Source organism: Colius striatus, chromosome 7 (genome assembly GCF_028858725.1).
Source record: "Colius striatus isolate bColStr4 chromosome 7, bColStr4.1.hap1, whole genome shotgun sequence".
In the NCBI taxonomy this organism is placed as follows: domain Eukaryota; kingdom Metazoa; phylum Chordata; class Aves; order Coliiformes; family Coliidae; genus Colius; species Colius striatus.
This window is the reverse complement of record NC_084765.1, coordinates 2662124-2677382: the sequence shown is the minus strand read 5'-3', so window position 1 is coordinate 2677382 and position 15259 is coordinate 2662124. Positions and strand designations below refer to the sequence as shown.

Sequence of the window (15259 nt, the reverse complement as noted above, 5' to 3'; positions counted from 1 at the left end):
CTCTGCTGCTTAAGGCTGCTAGTAGGTGGTCTGAATGTTTACCATTATATGGCTTATACTTGTTTTCCATGTCAGATCCTGACCTAGTAACCTTCTTCTTCTCAAGATGCCAAAGGTGAAATGTAGTTTTAAATTACTTGGTTACCTAGGCAGAATTGATATCAATCAGAACAGATAAATATTGAGTTATGAACTTTCTTTGATAGCAGTTTAATACACTATCTCTTGGCAATTTCATCTCAGTCTTAGGATCACCTTGAAACTGAGGATGTTTTTTGAGCAAAACATATTGCTGCCATTCCAAGATTCCATTGTTTTTAGAGTTTTTATCTCTTGCAGTGCTCTTTATTACTTCATTTTGAGACTGTGTTGTCTTTTACTCATCATCTCAGCCAGTTCATTTTAGCAAATTAATATTATTAGTAAACACAGTGAAGATAGTGAAGAGTTCTAAAATGGTGAAAAGAAACGTTTCACTCAGGTACATAAGCTAGTGATTCACTGAAAGTGTTATTTACATTTTCATTTGCCTATAAGCTGAAGCTAGCTCCACAGAAAAATCAGTTTGCCGTGTTTATACATACACTATGTGGGTTCTAATACCCTACCAACATTATTATCTTCACATACATAGGTTCATATTTTGATTCAGCATGCATCTGAATAATGAAGATAGTGATTGCTGCATACAATTTCATGCAGCATGTAATGAAAGGTATGTTATCACTTGAAATCTAGTCAGTTAAGGATTAAAAATAGGCTTAACTGCTATTTAAGATCTCTTGATTTTTAAATGCTTTTATTTACTTTACTACAGTGTGAAGGACTAATAATAGAGGATCCTGAGTCCACTCTGCTTAGTGCCTACTCCAAAGCCACTTGAAACAGTAGGAGCCTTTTTGTAGCAGACCAAGTGAAAAACAAACCCTTTTTATCTTCCCTTCAAACTCTGATTGACAAGAATGGAAAGTTTAAATCATATGCAAATCCTTTTTGTTGTAGTCAAGCTATTTACAAAGCTCATTGCATACATTATTAAAATAATAGAATCTTTTAATTTGATTTTTTTCTCTTAACAGACTTAAAACATTCTAAAACCTCAACTTTGAAATGATCCACATAGAAACCAACTCCCGTTTTCTCTTGGAGAAGTAAACGTGCGAAGGCTCAATGTCTGTAGATCTCACTCTGGAGACAGTGCACAGACAAAGTGTTGCAGAATAACTATAACATCATTCTCTTTTTTTTGTTGGTAATTGAGTTTTTACATACCTTGAGAGACTGCCATGGCTCTGAAGCTCTAGGCTCCAGTCTTGCAAATACAGGAATTTAATTCCAGAGCAGTTAAAATTAACAAGGCAGACAAACCTTAGGCTGCTAAATCCAAAGCAGTGAAGCTGATAACATCACTGCTTATTTTTATGGACATTCACATTAATTTTACTTGTTTTCCTACAAAGAAGCAGTGCTGTTTCTCACACGTATCCAGCATCTCAGCCCGGATTCATCTCACGCTGGTTTAGACATCGCAGGAGTCCAGCTGCCCTAGGCTCCCTCTGTAGTCAATGAGAAGAGACAAGCGTCTTGAGCAAGTGATTCATAGACCACACCAAAGATCTGAATCACTCCCATGGAGTGGCTCTCTTGCTCCACTGATTACAGAGGCAACCAAGGGTAAATGGGTTCATGATGTAGGTGGTCAGCCAGGTGGAATGCATCCAAACCTGTTCTAGTTAGTCAGAAGCTGCATTAACATGGCTTGTTCTTAACACTTGACTCCAGTTTCTTCTTCCAATATCATTCACATCTATGTCACATGAATCTGGCCTTTCCTAAAAGTATTCTTTTTTTAAAAAAACATAGCTAAATAATTACCCTGAACTTATAACTGAGTGCACTTTGAGGTCAATGTCTTTCATTATAGCTCCAAAAAAACCCTGCCCGAAGATGTGCTGAAATCAGTACACAGACGATGTTTGCATTAGCTATTAGAGGTATATTTCACTCCAGATTGAAAGAAGTGATACTTTGCTTTAGAAATTCTTTCTAGCTCAAGGGGATTTCTGCTGCTGTAAATCCATACCAAAAAAGTTAAAAAAGACAACAGCTGCAATAATTCTGAACTGCAAATTGCACAACTGAAGCTGAAACTAAGCTGAAAACATTCTGAGTTCAGTGGATTTATACTTGAGTGGGCATATGTGGTTTTAGTTTCAGGAATAGTAGCTAAATTTGGAAAATATTTATGGTCTTGACATAGATATGATTCCCATTAAATCGTGTAAGTTCATCTGGTCTAAGTTCATTTGGTCCCTTAAGAGTTTTCTGCATGTCTTCAGTTTCTTTGTTTTGTGGCGACTTTTCTTCCTATCAGATGCAGTAAGTCAAGACTCCAAACCCTCTGACATTTCAAAGCAGCCAATTCTAACTTGATTTACACCTTTCTAAATCCAATGTAGATCCATGTAGACTTGTATTATAAAAATACTTGTATGATACAAATAGAACGTCAACATAAAGAACGGTGTCAAGGCATGGTTTCTAGAAGTCATAGCCTCTGTTGCCGCAGGGCTGACACATTTACTAGTGCACTTACTTTTATACATGGCATAACCATTAATTACCTCCATCCTTTTCTTTATAGGCCACTTTCCAGCCTTTTCCCCTCTCATTCCTTCTCCCTCAGGCAAAGCGTCTCTTCTGTCTAGCAACCTCTGGAGACATTTGTTACGGTAACAGTCCAAGCTATGTCTATCTACTGACAAAAGAATAATCAGTGCTGTTGGCAAAAAAAATCCTGTTTTTTTTATCTATTCATTTTGGTAGGAAATGCCTGAAATGTGTTCAAAATGCATTTTGCTGATGAGTCATTAAGTCATCTGTAAAGGACAAGGAGTAAACAAGGTACCGTCAGCTCAGAAGGGAAAAAAAAAAGCGTAGGCAATCTTGGACTATTTTCAGTGGAGGTTTTGTGCCAGCGTTGGGTGGCTTTGAGGCTCACAAAGGAAATTTCATTCCAACTGAACCATAAAGCCCTCTGTGGGCAGAGAAAGTGGCGGTGGCTGCGCTGCTGCGAAGCGAACGGAGGAGCGCTTTGCTCCTTCGCCTTCTGCTGAGAGGCGTCTTCCTCGCAGCAAGAGGGTGGCAGCAGGTGTTTGTCCTCAGAAGGCAACTCAGCACGGCAGGACCCCGACACCTCGCCGTGCAAAACTCGCTGGCAGGAAGAGGTTGATGTTTTGCTGAGCTTGGATAAACATTAGGATCTCATTTATCATGTGACAGGAAAGGAAGGCACTTTTTATTCTCCCTCCTCCCTGTTTTTAACAGCTTTTGTTTGAATTTCATCATGTGGTTTTGAGGTGCAAAGAGAGGAGAGATATTTAACCTGTGTCCCTGAACTGATTATTTGCTGTCAGCTCACGTAGAGAATGGCTCTTTCTGGACATGTCTACAACTGTTACATCTGACTAAATGACACGGACAGGGAGACAGACCTCTTGCTGAACTTAAAAAAGAGACATCATAATCATTTAGTTAAAAAGATCTGAGCTGGAAGTGTTCTTCATGTCATACAGTGTATCTTGGGCTACATGCCCAGGAGGAAGAAGAAAGAAAACTGTTTTCCTTGTACTACAAAGTAAACAGGAACACTGAGAAATATTTTGGTATTTGTGGAACCTGGGGCTTCTCCTGACATTATTATTGTTTCATGTGTGTTATGTGCAACATGAAGCATTATGCAAAGATCTGAATATTTGGTCATGTTTGTGGCATTTAAAGGCCTGATCCTACACTGATCTGCTCTGGCCTATGGTGGACTATACACAGGGATAGCAATATGGCATCAAAATTAGGCCTTTCAGGTATTTCTAAAGCACCTGAGATTCTGCTCTATCCAGAGTCTGGGCTTTGAGTGTAACATTTGCAAAGTGAGGTGCCTAACAAAGGTATTTGCAGTATGTCATGTGGGAAGCATACTCCTTAACTATGATGTTCTGGATTCATGTTCCCTCCTGCACTAAGCCATCCTTTGGGGAATGAATAAATACCTAGCTCTTTATACATGAGGAGACAGTGCCTCCCTTTTATATAGCAGACATTCATATGCCATGGGAACTCTGTTCCCACCTGAGGCTGAAACCTATTTCTCAAGAAAGAGCCTAACTGCTGACATTTCCATCTCTCCTCTGAAACTTGTGTACAGAGTGACAGCTGGTTTGGAGTTGACAGAGATAAAGGTGACAACTCCTTGAGGCTCAGGAGCAGGAGGATCTACAGTTAAAACCTCCTACCTTTTAGCTGGGAAATCCAACCACAGGTGTGAGGAGCTGAGAGAGCTGAATGTGAGAGTGTCTGTGCCTTGGTTAAAGTGAAGATTAATATATGGAATTCATTAATATTTAGTCACCATTTCAGAATTGTGTAGTAGGCTCTTTGCTTTCATAATGAAGCATGATTATAGCTGGTAGTTGGTACAACTGTTTTTCTTTGGGTTTAACTGTTGAAGGACAAAAGAAAACTTAGTCTCAAGAGAAAAAACAATCCCATTCCAAGTCATCCCAAACTGAGAGAAAAAGTAATGACATCTTTTAGTATCTAGATGAATACTGACATTCACTTATTAACTTACTCTACATAAGCTGGCTCAGAGATCAGTTCATCTGACTGGATGCACTGCAATGTCCAATTTGATAGAGATTATCAACTCTGTGCGTATTATGCTATTTAACCTTTTGCTCTTATGTTCACAAAGTCTCCATTTGACTCATATGTTAAATGCGAATCAAATCAGGTCAGATTCTTGCTACTAACGTTATTAGTTTTCATTTTTTTTTATGTGTGATGAGTTGAAGTGAAATTGTATTTGTTGATGCAGCTGTAAAGCCAACTCTATTTTTCAGCCTTGTGTTGGTTTTGCTTGAACATGTTATTTTGAAGATGCTGCCTTGACAGCTCCTTACACCGAAGTCCTCTTCATTCACAGAAGGGAGATGGCAAAAGTAATCAAGATGAGGGTTTTGCTTTTCCTAGCATGCACCACCCACCTGCATTCTGAGCTCAAAGGACTTCCTCTACTTGCAATATTGGTTAAGCAGAGCGGCGTCAAATAATTTCAGCACGTTTGAACTCTTGACTCCCAAAGGATGAGGACAAATGAATGAGCGTTGTCCTATCAGCAAGGGTGTCCTGTGACTCCATCGCCCTCAGCACCACAGCTGATGCACCTGAGAAACAGCAGAAACAAAAATTGTTTCCAAGATATATTTTGTGCAAGCCTAAGCATGAAATCTAAACACTGGACCTAGAGTAGGTCAGTGGATGTAATGTCCAAAGTGGCTGTTCTGCCACTACAGGTGGAAGGACTATTTTGCCTGTAGTGCATTATTTGAAGGGCTGGTGGCTAGATTACTATTCACAAATGATTCCACAATGATACTAGTGATTTCAAATATTGAGATCCATCTGCTAAAAATTATCACTTTACTAGACTGGTATCAATTTGACTTATTTACATTTTTTGTATTACCTTCCTGAATATTCCATTATAGAGGAAGGAAAGAATTATCTGAAATCCTAGTTTGAGAGGGAAGGAAATACCATCTCTCCTTTTCTGCCAATACGTTTTCATCCTCCATATTTAGAAAAATGGATTTGTTTTTCACTTGCATATGAAGAGTTTAAGTATTTTTACTAGTCTTTTGCTTAACTTTCAACAAGTGAGTCTAGCAAAGAAATACATAGATGTGCTTTAAAAGAAAGGCCCAGATTCTGCTGATGTTCTACACTAATGCAAATTATGTGAAGGAAACCCTTAGTCTGGGTTAAACCCTCAGTAGCAGGTTGAAAGAGAGGCCAGGAGAAGGATGCCTTCCTTCTTTCCCTCCCCTCCTGTGAGCATTTGAAGTCTTTTATGTTAAAATATAACCTTCTAAGTTTCTAAATATATCAATATAAATCTATCAAAGGTTGCAAATAGTAGCATTGAGCTATACTGAGTCTATTTGACAACAATGCATTCATAACGTTGGGAGGTTTCCTCAGAAAGAGCACAACTACTTTGGGGGTTTTTTGGCTACTCTTTTTCAGTATTTAAACAATTATATTCAGTATTAAGTCTGTGCTAACTCATATTTGGCAGAAATCATGATTTGAATGTGCCTCATAATATTTGGCTTTTTCCTTAGAAGTTCCATCTCCCAAAGTAATGTGAGAACTTTGAGGGGGGAAAAAAAAAATCTAGACCTCATGGCTGTAGAAGAAAAGCCTAAAAATGTGACCTGATTCACTTCAAAGGCTGAAATAGCAAAGGGAAAGAGTATAATGTAATAAACTTGTATTTATAAAGATTTTCAGTTTTGGAGGAAGGAAGAATGACTGGTTAATGAGCCATTCTATCCAGTGCTAGGTGTCAATATGTTATGTTTACAAACCATCCAGTCACAAATCTGCACAACCTTCAGTGCATGGACTGCTACTTTTTAGCATGATGTGCCTCTGTCGGCATAGCTGGTCCTTGATGCTTTTCAGAGCTTTCCACTATAAAGGTGAGAATAAGGTCCAAAATGCAAATGCTTTATTCATGGTGACATAACACAAATGGAAGATGGAAAAGAGAGTTTTCTAAGATTTGCTTACAAACGCCAACTTTACCCACATGCACAGTAAAAGCTTTAGAAACACAAACCTCTAGGAAGAGTAAAAGCTATATAAATGCAAGTGGAAAACATTTATATGCCATTTTGGAAACAGCTTACACAGGGGAAAAAAAAAATCGACCAACTTCTTTTGTCAGTGTAGCCAAATCCTGTTTCCTGTGGATGATAAACAATGCTGGCGAAGTCACCCCTGGCTTGGGCTGTGCTGAGGACATGGTGGTACCTCTCCCTCACGAGGTGAAGTGGGAGAAGCCTTTGTTGCCCATGCCAAGCCTGCTGACAGCCACACGCATTGTCCGAATTATAGAATCATAGAATTGTTTAGGTTGGAAAAGACCTTTAAGTCCAACCAGTATCCTCACATTGCCAAGCCCACCACCAAACCAGCAGCAGACGGCTCGTTGCGTTGCTTTAGCCGTTGATCTCCGAGGCCCAAGGACCTTGGCTTCTCCAGCTGCTTTACTCATGACAAAGCCATTACACCGTTAAAATTGGTTAAAACCCTCACCTTATAACTCTGTGGGCCCTGAGGCTTCATCACATGGTTTTCTATCCTTCCCTGCACACCCCAAGTTTTTCTGATGTACGTTGCCCAGGTGCAGGAGGAGGGCAGAGGCAGTGGGCTAAGGCCAGGGGGCCATACTAAGGCCAAAAGGACAATCTGTGGCGATGGGAGTCACGGCCGAGGGATCGGGGCAGGGCCGCAGAAGGCATCGCACTGTAGTCAGGAGCAGGCAGACCCGCCTGGCAGGGCCGTGCCGCGACACGCAGGCCCCGGGAAGGACTGCTATTGAGGGGTGACTCCAAGTCCTGCTCTGTTGCTCAGCCCTCAGCGAGCACGCCTACTACCCTGCGGCTCTGCTTCAGAGACGCAGCAGCCATCGTTTGGGGCGGACACCCGTGGGCGGCGGGAGTATCGATGCAGGGGAAGGGAAAAGGCGCTAGCTGGGGCTCAAGCCCGCGTTCGGCGGGGAAGCGGGTCTCGAACCTGCGGCCCCACGCTGCATGGAAGGAGGGCAGGAGCGCCCAAGCCTCCCCGCGCGGTGCATTGTGGGTCCCGCACTGATTTATGCAGAGGCCGCAGAGGGCGCCGGGAGAAGCGGGAGGCGGCGGCGGCGGTCGGGGCTGGCGCGCGGGTCGGGGGCCGGCGCCGGTCGGGGCTGTCCGAGCGCGCGGGGCCTTTGCCGCCCCCTGAGGCCGCGGCGGTACCGCCGGGCCCGGGTCGCCGCCGCCGCGGGACGCAGCGACACCCACCCGGCCTCAGCCGGCCCCTCGTCGCGCGCCACGGACGTGGAGGCGGCGGCGGGCGGAGCCGGAGCCGGGCCCGGCCCGGAGGGACGCGAGCTCTGCCGCCGTGGGGGAGCCTGCTCCGCCGCTCGGTAGCGGCCGGAGGGAGGGGAAGGCTCGCTCGGCCGTCGCGGTGCCGGGGCCTTTGCGCCGGGCTCGCTGCTCAAGGGCTGCGTCGAGCCCGAGCCGGCTGTGCGCGGGCTGCCGCAGCCGCGGGGCCGCGCTCCCGGCGCCGCTGGGGCCTCCTGCGGGGAGGGAGGCAGGCCCGGCCCGGTCCGGCGGTCCCCGTGAGCGGGGTAAGCAGAAAAGCCCCATCTCCTCCGTCAGCATCTTTGTTTGTTGGGCCTTGCCACGGGGAAGAGGAGCGGCGAGACCCGGGCGGCGAACTGCTGGTATCTCCGTCTCTCTTCGGGGCCTTCCTCCGCCTGTGCTTACCGGGAGCTGCCTCCGTTCTTGCGCGGGTTTCTTTTCACTTTTCTCGGCTGGATATCTCGGTTCCAGAGCATCATCGGTGGGACCAGCTGGGGCGAAAGCGTGTGGACTAACACAGAGGAAACAACAGGTCTCTTTTCTCGCCTTCTAAAGCGATACCAGCGCCTTGCTCTTGGAATTATAAATGTTTGAACTAAGACCCAGGAAACTGGAAGGAGAGCCTCCCGTTGGAATTAATAGAAGAGAAAAGAAGGGAGGCTTTTCCAAATCCTTTACAAGAAAACTCGTGCCGTTTTCCCATGCTGTCAGGACTCTTTTAAATAATGCGATTGTGACCCGAGTGGAATTTATGAGCGATGAACTATTGAAGCTTGTTGCACCACTGCATAGACTTTTTTTTTTTTTCTCAGCACATGATTCCCCCATCCCAGCTGTTGCAGGACCTACGGGCCAGTAATAGAGGGATGGGAAGCTGAGACAGTTTGTTTTCACATTCTTCTGTGCCGGGGACTTGGCTAGTTAGCTGAAGCTGCTGCTGTTTTTTACTGGATCTGCTTTTTTCTTGGCAGGTTTATTTGTTTTCGCGTGCACGGGGTATTTCAATTAAATAGACTTTGGACTGGAGCTGAATGGATGCTTTGCAATCTCAAAGGTTTTTGGAGGTAACAAAAAACTGCTAAAAAGGAGAGAAGAACTGGTACTGCAGGAAACCTGGGGCCTGTTCTCCAAGGCTTTTTATTTCACTGAGCAAGGTAAATAATGTAGTGGTGTTGAAAATGCAGCGCTTATGGAAATTATGCATGAAAATGTTACAAAGCACTTCAGGCTGACCAAGTCTTTCAGGAGAATGAGAGGTCCCCACAGTAAGGCTTTGAATAACTTTAATCTTTAAAATGTTCAGATATGAGTGTGAAGCTTGGGGCTGAGTGATGACTTTGTGATACCTAAGGGGCTGAGAGAACTATTTTGTCTGATTTGCTTTAGGTTCTTGGAAGTTTATGTTGCTGAGAGAGGCTGTCTGAAGAACAGACAGTGGCTCAGTGAGAATGTGCTGTAATTATATTAGTGGGTTTTTTTCCTCATGCTTTTTAAAAAGTTGATGTCTTGTAAGGATTTGTTAGGATTTCTTAGGTCATTCCAGTTTATCAGCAGTACAGTACTTAGGTTTATATTGTTAGCTATATTCACACACTGCCTTGAATTATTTTGCCTGCCCTTACTTTTATTATCCACACCAACAGCTGCTATCCAGTTGTAATGATTTTTTTTGTGTTTAATCTGTCTTTACATGTGTACCTTGTGAATTGGACTGTTTGGATTTACCACTAATTTACTTGCATCACTCTTACCATAGACTTTCCACAGCCAGCGTAAGCTCAAAGTGCTGTTTTAGATACTATCTTTGTATGTTTCAAGCATTGGAAGAAGCAGATAATGATTCCCCAAATATGCAGTGTAATCAGTTACTGCTTTAAGTGTATAAGTTTAGGTAGCGTACTGCATGCCTTATCTTTGTTTTGCCTTTTTAAAGATCTCTGCAGCAATTTACCCCTAACAAAAATATCAGCCCATTTAAATGAGATCACAGTTTGAAATGTGGCTGTAAAAATCTGGTTTTGCAAGAAGTCACAAGATTCTCATTATGAAGTGATGCCTTGATTGAATTGATTGTCTACCATTTCTCCTGCAGTCTTAATGAAATAGTGGCAAACGCCAAGGTGTTGGCAACCTTTACTGATGCTATCATTGGGAAAGCTGAGTTGGTGTGATGAGTAGCATCCAAAGTTTCTTTGCTTGTCCTGTTTAGATTTGTTTGACTTGGAATTTATGGTCTTTGTTTTGTCTTTGTTTCAAGATGATGTGTGAGGTGATGCCAACCATCAGTGAGGCAGAGATTCCCTCTGGGGGAAATGGAGGCCATGGTTCAGGTTCCCCGTTACAGTCAGATGCTGATTCCCATTTTGAGCAGTTAATGGTATCCATGTTGGAAGAAAGGGATCGCCTTCTGGAAACCCTAAGAGAAACTCAGGAGACGCTAGCCTTGACCCAGGGCAAGCTACATGAAGTTGGTCATGAAAGAGATTCCTTGCAGAGACAGCTCAATACCGCACTTCCCCAGGTATGGATGTTTTAAAAAGAAGGTATCTAACAAAAATTTTTGTATTCTTTGTTGTATTTCGTTGACTTTTTTGTATATCTAACTTACTGAAGACTCAGGTTATGGTAGAGGAAGATGGATCTAGCTTAGTACTTTCCTGATGCATCTTTGGTGATTACTCACTTTGAGAAAGATGTAAGACCAGAGCAAGTGAGGAACATCAACCCTTTCCCTCCAGTGTGCTTTCCCAGTTTCTGGCATTTGTTTGGCTTAGCTTGAATGTGAAGTTGTCTCCACATCGTTTTGTTTAATAGAGCCTCATGGGCTTCCTTCTGTCTCTAGTATTTTTAAATGTCATGTCTGATTCATCCATGTGCGTAGGAACTGAATACAGGCCATTGTGATACCTTCATGTCTTGGATGTAAAGACTTGAAAAGTTTCAGACTGCGACCTTATGAGTACACGCTGGGTTGTCATGGCAGTGTAGAAGCTGTTAGTTCCTTTTTGAGACTTTGAATTTGAGTGGGTTTGGGGTGTTTTTGGTCTGGCTAAGAGTTACTGATTGTTGGTTTGGGAAGGATGTAGCGTGTCAAAATGCAGCCTGTAATGCTAAACCTGTTAATGGGGGAAGTAGTGAGTGGTTAGGAAAGATGACTGGTGACTAGAGAACTTCTTGCATTTTGTCCATTCTATTTAATAAGAATACAACTGAACTTTGAACACTTTGACTACAGCCAAATGCTTTTCAAAGCAGATGCCACTTTCAGGTGTCAGTTGACTGTTGATAGCCTTTCACTTTCTAGCATGGTTGGTTGTGGTCCCAAGGATGTCATCATGGTGGCGTTGCACCTGCACACATTATTCCAGGAATAATAATCATTACAAATGTCATCCTTAAATATTGTAGTCATTGTTTATGCCCTTTAAAACAGTAGTTTTAAACCCTCTGTTTCCACTGTTCTTGCTGTAGTGTCATCACTGTGTGACTCTTGGTGTGGTAATGGGTACTGGCAATTATTCAGGGAGAGAAACAGAAATGCACGTTAATCCAGGTGTTTTACGGTGATACAATGGAATCAGAAGGATGACGTTTCCAACCTTTGCCTGCACCCTGTATTAAATCATGTGCTGCAGGCAAAAATCATTCTTTATTTTTTGTTGTAATAATTGTGGCTTCTCTTTAGCCTCTATTTCAAATCTGCTGCATTAATGGATCCCATTAACCAACTGTGTCATCTGCAAACTCTTCTGCTTGAATTTGTGGCTGAGTAGACTAGCCCAAGCTCTCGACCATACTGTTCCTCTTTTCCCTTCTCAACTTTCCTTCCTAAGTATAGAAAGCTACTTACATGTGAATGTTTCTTTCTAAACATTTCCAAAATATTAATTCAGTTAAAAAAACAATTTCTGTTTTCAAGAATGTTGTAATTGTCTGGTTTTGTGTGAAATCTGTAGGCAGACAAGTCTCATAGCTCAGTTGAGAGAGAAATGTTACTGCAATATCGTATAAATATACAGCAGTGCATTGGTTTTTGTGGATTGCCATTGAAAAATACTGTTGTTGTGGTGTAAAACTTGCCACTTTTATCCTCAGTGGTACTTAAGCCCAAGTGATTGTAGAAGGTGACAATTGATGATGCCTTTAAAAGTAAGAAATATTTCATTATTCGTGCTACAAACAGAAATAACTTCTGTATTTGACAACTTTTTGTTGCTGTTACGATAAACAGCCAATTACTTCATAAGCTGAAGTTTTTTGATGAGGTGAAACAATGTTGATCTTATCAAAAATTCCAATAAGTGTTCACTAAGAAAAAACTGTGGTGCCTGTAATATTTGAAACTATTCTAACTTTTTTGTTGATTATTTCAAGCTGAGCATTCTTTTTGAACTACTGTCTCAAATGACCAGTTGTTTAGCTGTGGTTTTCAAGGAGGGGTAGAAGCAGAAAAACTTACTGAAATGTTAAGTATTTTTGAGGAAAGAAGGGATTTAGTAGCATACATGATTTAACTTCTTTTTACCATACTAGTTCTTATCAATTTAGTAGAAAGATACAAAGATCGAATTAACTAGTTGTATAAATACTGGTATAATTACATGAATTGCTAAATCACTATGTAACCAATGTATTCTTTCTCTGAGACTTGGCATGTAGCTTATAATGTGTCTCTGAAGTTTATTTTGAAGTACTTTATCTTAAGGAGTATTGAGTTTTTTGTATGTCTGCTTTTGCTGTTTTACATATTTAGCTGAATCAGCCAATTAGATTGTTCTGATGACTGATAGAAACTTGTTGTATAAAACAAGGGAATGCCAGATTGATTGCTTCTCTGCACAAACTATGTCTCTGTTTTTAGTATGAAGACACTGATGCTAATGGCATCCCTATACTTAATTCTCTAACATTTGATAAGTTCTTGTGTGTGAGGAGAAGGATCACACTGGTGTGTGTATGGTTGCAAAGTGGCAAATTGCTCCTTTTGTGTTTGCACATCTTGCATTTACTTTTGTAATGCAACATAGAACATATTCTGCAGCAGTGATACACATTTTCTGGGGTGACAGAGGAGTAGACTTTTCTAGTATACTTGGAGTGTGGTGGTCAGCTGATAATTTAAAGGCATCAATTCTAGGTCACATAAACCTGGAAAAGCTGTTTAAAGAAAGACTTTTGCTGTGGATGTCTAATTCATGGAGTAGAGCATTCTAGTCTCTTACATAGATGTGCTTTATCTATTACATTTACACAGAGTAAAACAGACAAGTTTTGCTTCTATGGACAGCTGGAAACTAAATACATCAACATTGTCATGATAAAATTAACTGAATTCTTGGCAAGGCCTTTTGTTTTCTGGGAGTTACCTTCTGTTACAGATTACCCTAGTCAAACTCTACTCTGACCTTGGGAGGGTGAACTTGATGAAATCAAATTGCTGTGCAAGAACTTAAAATTAATTTTATTCCTCCTAGGGTTTTTTTTTCACAAAGAAAAATGAAAATTATCTTTTGACTTTGAGAACTTAGAAAACTTTTAATGTAAATACATTCAGTTCTGATTTAATTATGCCCTTTATGTCCCTTCTAGAGTGTATTCTACAGAAATCAATGTTTTTGTGCTTAAAATTAAGTTAATGTGTGAAACGTGCATTTAAACTGCATTTAAAAGTCAAATTTTGAACTTAAGATAAATGAAGTCTAAGTGATTCCCAGTTCTTGCTGGTAAGGTGTTGCAGGCTCATTTGGCTGGTACAATATCATATAAACAACACTGTAAATGAAAATATGATGCTTGTTTTGGATGCAGAAGACTAGAATCTTAATTTATAGGGACTCTGGTACCTAGTACCAAAAAAACCCTATGGATGAATTCACAGCAACTTTTATCAGATGACATTTTTAAGATCTATGGTAATTATTTTATAAACTGATGTACAAATATTATGCTTCTGTAATACAGCAACACTTCTATTAAGATCCATCTTAATCTTGCACTTCTAATATTTTGATCTTCAATTGATTGTACTTTATTTTCATTTCCATGTAAGGGAAGTAAAAATGGGAAGTGTTTTCTGTGTTTCTGATGGTCTCTTCATAATTTCTGTATTTGACAAAATATAGGAGCAGGTGAGAACTTTCTGTCATGGACTGTGGATGTCTCTACAGTAAAGTCCTTTTATTTACACAATGTTGAGTTAAATATGTGAAAAAACCTGTCTATAATTTTGCTTTGGCTTTGGTTTGACTAGATTGCCCATCATATCTGAGTTTAAAGTGTGTCCCTAGCAGAGTTTCTTCATTTGGATTGTATCTATAGTAAATATTTTCTCACTGCTGCCCACTTCAGTTAAAAGTAATATGAGTCAGATTATATTTATATTCATGTAAATTCAGATGTGTTTCAATAGAATGATCTTCTCAGAAATATTTTTTGATGTTTCACATGTAAGAAATATCTAAGCACTTGCTCTAAAGACTGCCCTAGTATTGTTTTGTAATGATGAACGTACGGATTTAGTTGCCTTTTTATTAATGGTGGGTGTTTGGATTTTCTCCAGATGAGTTTTAAATAATACAGGATGTCATAGATGTAGAAAGGAGGTTTTGAGTTGTACATAATAGGGAGAACACAGTTGCACAAAGTACATTAAGTAAAAGGCTTGCCAAACTTTGCAACAGATGAAATTTCCTTAGTGTTTCAAGTGCAACTCCATTTACAGTATTCAGAATTGTCCAGCCTTGAGGTGACATAGCCTGTACTTCTTACTCTAGCAAGATGTAGTACTGACTTCTACATAAAAGCCACCAGTCTTAGCAGTGAGCCCATGTCTCCAGAAATTCTAGAGATCCAAAAGGATTTCAGATATATGTCAAAACAGGACATATCCTCCACTTCTCTCATCCTGTTCTGACAGCAAAGATGAACATGACCCTTTCTGTTGCATTTTAAAACAACTTTAATTTTACTCTTTCTCTGTGTTGAGTTTCAGTTGCTAAATCTTACTTGGCTCTTACCCTTGATATAGTACTGGATAGATTTGTCTTTACACTAATCAGATGGAGATAGGTCACAGTTCTTGTCAGACTAAATCAATAAACTGGAGATGCCCTAATGTTTTGTCCTTTGCAAGGCATGGAAACACATGACTTTTGTCCAAAACCTTCAGAATGTTAAGATGTCGGAAAATACACTGTATGACTGGGCAGAAAGAGGAGTAGCTACACCTAAATGTTATAGTGGAGTGTATTGAGTACCAAGTCTCTAGTATTTTTTGTTCTTAGTTT

At 40.9% G+C, this 15259-nt stretch overlaps 1 protein-coding gene across 2 annotated transcripts in view; it reads left to right on the top strand.

The window, feature by feature from the left end:
• The first annotated feature begins 7901 nt into the window (after positions 1 to 7901).
• The window catches only part of PPFIA1 (PTPRF interacting protein alpha 1), a 55619-nt gene continuing 48261 nt past the window's right edge, over positions 7902 to 15259 (top strand). For both annotated transcript variants that reach the window (XM_061999158.1, XM_061999159.1), the window contains exons 1-2: positions 7902 to 9127; positions 10231 to 10494. In XM_061999158.1, coding sequence (XP_061855142.1) covers positions 10231 to 10494 — 264 coding nt within the window. In that variant the 5' untranslated portion in view covers positions 7902 to 9127. The remainder of the gene's footprint in view (positions 9128 to 10230; positions 10495 to 15259) is intronic.